Below are 6,625 nucleotides of genomic sequence, written 5' to 3' on the forward strand. Positions count from 1 at the left end.
TACCAAGGGGGCAAGCCCGACTGCATCATCGCCCGGCAGCGAGCCCTGTCGTGAGTATCACTGGCTGCCTTCACCTGCTCTTGGCATGGGTGACCGTGGACCTGCTCAGGGTGTGTGGAAGAAGGGGTAGTTGGGTGGCATGGTCAGCACTTTGCAGCACGTGGTCTCCTGTAGCAGGGGGACATGAGCAAAACAGCTCTGAGAAGGTGATTGCAAACACACTCACTCCTGCCTGGGGTGAGCCCTGGACACACAGCCCTTCCCTGAGCTGTGCAGACCAGACTAGCGTGGCCAGTAGGACCAGGGAAGTTCTCTTCCCCCTGCACTGGGCACTGGTGAGGCTGCAGCTGGAGCGCCGGGTTCAGTGTTTGGCCCCTGAGTCCAAGAAGGACATGGAGGTGCTGGAGCGTGTCCAGAGAAGGGAACGGAGCTGGGGAAGGGTCTGGAGCACAAGTGTGCTGAGTTCCCTTGTGGCTGAGGGAACTGGGGGTGTTGAGCCTGGAGCAAAGGAGGCTGAGGGGAGACCTTGTGGCTCTGTGCAAGTCCCTTGGAGGAGGGTGGAGAGAGGTGGGGGTGGGTCTGTCCAACCAAGGCCCAAGGGACAGGACAAGAGGAAATGGGCTCCAGTTGTGGCCAGGGCAGGTGAGATGGGATGTGAGGAAGAATTTCTTTGCTGAAAGGGTTCTGAGGCATTGGAAGGGGTTGGCCAGGGCAGTGGTGGAGTCCCCATCCCTGGAGGGATTGAAGAGTCGTGTAGACATAGTGCTGAGGGACATGGGTTAGTCATAGGGGACTTGTCAGTGTTGGGTTCATGGTTGGACTCATTGATCTTAAATGGCTTTTCCAATCCAGGCCATTCTGTGACCTCCCCACAGGCTCCCCAGAGCCCCAGTTCTCCACCAGCAGCATCGTAGCCAGCCCAGTCCAGCACCTTTTTCCTCAGAAAAGCCGGGGCAGGGCTGTGAGCTCCCATCTCGCTGTTGGGAGGGTGGTTTTACCTGGTCTGGAGAAGGTGCTCACACTGTTTCCATCTCTTTTTCCCTCCACCCTGAAGGAATGAAGAAGGGGAGGAACATCTGCGGAAGAGAAGCCTGCAGCTGCCTTTTAGCTTTGCCACTGGGGAAGCAGTGTTGTACGGGAATGACCTTCCTGAGTTCCTGGATTGCTCCCAGGCGAAGGAGGAGCTGCAGACACAAGCAAACACCCACTCAAAGCAGCACTCAGTAGACCCCAACTCTCTTCTTGGGGCCATGATGAGGCAGGATGCATCCATATACACCTCCCATGCTGATAACATGCCTCAGTTCTCCTTGTCACATCTCATCACTGAGCCTGATGGACCGAGCCAGAGCGAGGAAGTTGTCAATGCCAAGGAGGACAGCAATTCCCTCCTAGGTGTTATTGAAACCCTCTTTGAGAAGAGCAAGTTGGATGGAAACATCTGCCAGACCCTCCAGAGCTTCAACATGGACAATGCAGAGCTGCAGCGACAGGAGGAGGCTCTGCTCAGTTTGGGTGCAGAGCAAGAGCTGCCAGCTCAGGAGGCTGGTGAGACACTAGGCACCGAGGTGACATCCTATGTGGAGCAGATCCTCCTCAGGGAGGATGCTGGGAAGAGCATGGACTTCCTGCAGTGCAGTGCATCACCCTGCCATGAGGAATATGGTCCTGCAGCTCATTTCCACCACTGCTGGGCAACTAATTCAGCATTTCAAGCCCCAGCACAGCCCCAGGCACTGGGTGCACAAGGCCAAGATGCTGTGGTGTCTCTAGTCAACGTTACATCCGAGGTCAGCTCTGCTCAACCAGAACAGCAAGTCCCATTTAACCCAGCCAGGCTGGTGGGAGGAACTGTTCTGGATGTCCTGGTCTCCAGCACCAAGCCTTCTGTAGCACTTCAGCTGGCAAACCCAGGACAAGTGCTTCAAGCAGAGGTTACCTCCTCTGCTCCTGTGGATAACGCTGTTCCTGATGATCAGAGCCAGCCTGGGTGTCACCTGGTGGGCTCCAGCTACCCACCTCCGTTGCACTCAAATGCTCTAGTGACTCAGTGGCACAATGTCCTGGTGCAGGCAAACCCAGCCAATGCTTTGAGTCAGAGTGATTCTCCTGGAGGTTGCTCACCAGAGGCTTGGATGACCACAGCTCAGAAAGAGCTGGAAGCAGCAGGAACACAGCTGGAGTCACAAGCTCTGCTGGCCAGCAGCCCTGAGAGCCTCTCGGGGACTGGGCTGTGGTTGCTGCCCTCCCAGTCTCCTCCTTGCCCTGCACAGAGCTTGCATGAGTCCTTGTTCTCCATGGCTGGGGACCTCTGTGGTGAGGAGGCTGCTCTCCCTGCACGACCATCAGCACCCTTAGGAGTCAGCCAGCTGCCAGGGCGTGGTGGCTTCTCCAAAGAGCCCCCCATACTCCCCCCAGAGCCCAGATTTTCTTGGGAAGGGGAACAGGACAAGTGGTTCAGGCAGTGCCAGCCCTGGTTCCTGCAAGCTGGGGCAGCTCCTCGGAGATGCGGTGGGGCAGGTCTGGTGCAACACAATGGGCTCTTAGTGGGGTCCAGCGCAGATCCCAGCACCCCTGAGATGGACCACGTGTTACTGCCTGAGGGCCAGTACAGAAACCACCTTTTTGGACATGAGAGTGCATTTCTGAGAGATGCCTCCAAAATATCCCTTCACCAAGAGTTGGGTGCTTTGCCTTGTCCCACTGAGAGCCACCCTGGAGCATTGTGTTCCTCACCAGGCTCATTTTTGAGGTGCTCAGCAGCTCTTCCTGCAAAGGTGGGTGCAGGAGCATTGCCCTCCTCCAAGCAGCACCTTGGCTTCCCATCAGCATCCTTTGGAGGTGGGCAGCCGCTTTGTGCCTGTGAGATCCAGCTCAAGGTGAGGTGTGAGGGCTGCAGGACCTGAGGGTTGGTCCCTGCTCATAGGGATGGAGCTCAGGGTGGTGCTGGAGGGGTGCAGGCACAGCAGCCTGGTTTGAAGCATCACTGTGAACGAGGAGCCACATTTTGAAAGGCCACCAGCAATGGTGACTTCTGGCCATGCACAACCTGTGCTTCCTGGTCATTCAGGATTTTGTCTTCCAGTGCCTGGAGTGAGGTACCCTAGTAGAGCTTTCAGGTAGCCCAGGATCATAGGATCCCAGACTGGTTTGGGTTGGAAGGGACCTTAAAGCTCATCCAGTTCCAACCCCCCTGCCAGCAGCAGGGACACCTTCCACTAGACCAGGTTGCTCAAAGCCTCATCCAACCTGGCTGAGAACACTTCCAGGGAGGAGCAGCCACAGCTTCTCTGGCCAACCTGGGACACTGTCTCACCACCCTCACAGTGAAGAATTTCCTCCTCAGATCTCATCTCCATCTCCTCTCTGCCACTTTCAAGCCATCACCCCTTTGGATTTTTTCCATGAGAAGTCTTTCAGGGAGATGCAGCCCTGCCAGCAGGAAGGTTTATCAGATTTTTGGGGTCAAGGAAAGGACCTCCTGCTTGCCAGTCCGTGTGTTCCTGGCAACCTGTTGCAGACAGACCTGCTGGCCTTACTGGTCCCACAGCACTGAACTGCTCTTTCATGATGCAGCGTGGTCTCCTCATCACCTGTGTGTGTTGACCACCCTTGGTCATGTTCCTGTTTGGTCCCCTTGTCTGAGCCCCTCTGCTCTGCTCCTTGCTCCTTCCCTCCTGTGCTCTCCATCTCCTCTCCTCCTGCTGAGCCCCTGGTGCCCCAGTTCCTTTAGACAAATAGATGTTGTTACCAAGTACTTGGAAAAGCTCAGCAGCATCTTGAAGGGTCTTTGTGGGAGGTGGAGTTGGTGAGAGGAGAGGCACCTTGGGACTTTGGGCTCCTCAGCAGCCTTCCCAGGGAGTTTAGGAGAAGCAGGTACCAGGCTGTGACCTTCCCTTACAGCAGGGTGAGGACACAGTGACTGCTGTCCACCTCTCCACTTTGGACCAACTTTGTGCCCTTCAAACTGTTGTCCTGGAGACCAGCACAACCACTTTGTCAAATTCCCTCTTTTGTATTTTTTATCCTAAAATGTGAATTAATTTTTTTTCCCAACCACAGGGCAAATTCTCCCAGATCCATCAGGCAAAAAGCAATGAGGGGACAGGGGAAGGTTTTGATTCAAGACCAAATGCCTTGGTCAGAGAGGTCAGAGTGGTTGGGGTCCTCCACATCTTCCCCCCTTGCACCCGTCATCCTGAGCGTCACGTCTGCCTCTCACACCAGTATTAAACCAGTAAACTCAGGTAATTAGTGCAGGGCTAGCCCAGCAGCAAGCCTGCATGTGTCGGGGTGTGGGATAGCTTCATCTCCCTGGCTCCCTTCCTTCGTGCCCTGCTTTGCCTCGTTGTGCTGGGGTTCCTGGGGCTGCTCCCAGGGCAAGATGGGTCTTGGAAAGGGTCGAGTTCCTGGGAGCTGGGCAGTGCTGGAGACACGCCAGACCCCTCTGAAGTGGCCTGGAGGAGCACCTAGGATGGGACAAGTTGCTGACTGGCTGTCCCATCCCACTCTGGTGGGATTAGGGGAGGTTGGTTTGAATCTCTGTGCAGTAGTGATGACAATTACTTTGAGAGGTTCTATTAAACTACAGTTTATTAAAGGGCGTTGTGAAAAATGGAGCGGTGTTATAAAAGGCAAATGATTTGGCAATGAAAACTCACAACAGTACGAATGACTTGGCAAAGGAACCTTCCACCCTGCTGCCACTTACTGACCAAGTAAAACTTGCAGCAGCTCAGCAAACACCAGCAATGCCCATCACCTACAGCAACCTAAACGTTAACTCTCCAATCTTGCAATTAATTATCTGGCCATATCAAAACTTATCACAATACTAAGAACTAGTGATTGCTTGATGATGCTAAAACTCATAACGACGTTCCCCTTGTGTGCCAGGGATGTAGTGAAGCTGGGAAAGAAAAAAGGAAGATTGAAAGAGAAAAGATTGGAAAAGGGAAAATGGAGAGAGGCAGGAAAGTTTCCAGAATCACCACTCCTTGGTTCCAGCAAAGTTCAGTCCAGCTGTTCTGGGATCCTTGGGTGGCGGGTGCACATGCTCCCATTATTAATTCACCTTTTTATAGACAAAAGTTCTCAGATCTCCACCTAATTTTCTTCAGTTAGCATCTGAAGCGGCAGGTGCTGTCATGGGATTTGGCATCAGCAGCGGCAGGTGGGTGGGGACCATCTTTGTGCACATGCAGGAGTCACTTGGTCACTCTGTGGGTCCCTCCCTGATCAGCGAGGGAGTGAGGCAGGGAGCTGGTGGGGTGTCCTTCCAACATCCCACAGCGTCTCTGATCACACACCTGGAAGATGTGAGCTCGTCTCTCATTATCAGCAAGGCTGCTCATCCCTTGAGACAATGAGTCTTTGTGGTTGAGACAAAACACTCACCTTTCTGTCTCTGTGATACGGAGCCTTCCAAATCAGTGGACCTGAAAACCAGCAGGATGGACTCTGCTCACCAGCCCTTGTTGTCCTGGCACCTGTAAGATGATGTGAAACAGGGCACGGTCCCAGCTGAGGGGTGCTGAGGGCTCCTGATCCTGCAAGAGGTGCCTTGGGCAGGGGACAGACCCCCCCGTGCTCTGTTACTTGTGTCTTATCTCCTCATACGTCGTGTCTGTACATAGAACATCTATTTTCCTGGCAGGGTCTCATTTTACGCTTCGTGATTTCTTTGTGTTGCTCTTGGCAGACGGATGATGCTGAAGAGAAAAAGATGTCCCAAACCTCACCCCCTGTGTTTGGTTATGTATTAAAAAGCAATTTGCTTTGTATTGTGGTGATGGGTTTGTTTTGACCCAAAACAGCATCTCTCCATTTCTCTCTTGACTGAGCAAGTATTTGAAAAAGCCTCAGCCCGAGTCTGATTTCTCTGGGCCTTGGCTGAAGGAGGATGGTCCTGGTCACCCCCTCTCCTGCAGCCAGGATTGCATGTGGGGAAGGGCTCTGCTTTGCCCTGTTCAGGGTCATTTTGGGGAGGAATGGAGCCCTGTGGACACCCTCTGAGGTTCCAGGCAATGGAAACACAGGTTGCTGCCCTGACTTCACTCAGCACCCAGCCCTGGTGGAGCATTTTGGAAGGATGGAGGTGGGGGGACCATGGCTGGGGCATACACAGGATCCCTGCTCGAGGTGAGTGTGCAGCCCTGTGTGCCCAGGGCAGGTGGGTGGCACCCTTATTCTGGAGCCCTGTGGACACCCTCTGAGGTTCCAGGCAATGGAAACACAGGTTGCTGCCCTGACTTCACTCAGCACCCAGCCCTGGTGGAGCATTTTGGAAGGATGGAGGTGGGGGGACCATGGCTGGGGCATACACAGGATCCCTGCTCGAGGTGAGTGTGCAGCCCTGTGTGCCCAGGGCAGGTGGGTGGCACCCTTATTCCTGCTTGGGTGGCACTGCTGCTGGGGACACTTGGGCATGGACACACAGACTCGCTCTGGTGGACACAGATGCCCTCACAGTGGCACACACACGGTCACGCTGACCGTCATCCTGCCACGTCAACATGCCTGCAGTGACACAAGTGCTCACAGGGCTGGTGGGGCTCACTGCCTTGTTTCCTTCCCTCATCCCCCATCCACCTCTGATCACCCTCACATCCCTCCTCACCTCCCA

General features: G+C 54.5%; 1 protein-coding gene across 1 annotated transcript in view; it reads left to right on the plus strand.

The window, feature by feature from the left end:
• Positions 1–2,707, plus strand: part of LOC104528216 (uncharacterized) — a gene marked incomplete at its 5' end in the record, with an annotated part of 3,892 nt that extends 1,185 nt beyond the window's left edge. Inside the window, 3 exon segments of the mRNA XM_010172153.1 lie at positions 8–50; positions 1,055–2,655; positions 2,658–2,707. Coding sequence (XP_010170455.1) covers positions 8–50; positions 1,055–2,655; positions 2,658–2,707 — 1,694 coding nt within the window.
• Positions 2,708–6,625: the final 3,918 nt, after the last annotated feature.

The sequence above is a fragment of the Antrostomus carolinensis genome, unplaced genomic scaffold (genome assembly GCF_000700745.2).
Source record: "Antrostomus carolinensis isolate BGI_N321 unplaced genomic scaffold, ASM70074v2 scaffold13757, whole genome shotgun sequence".
NCBI lineage: Eukaryota > Metazoa > Chordata > Aves > Caprimulgiformes > Caprimulgidae > Antrostomus > Antrostomus carolinensis.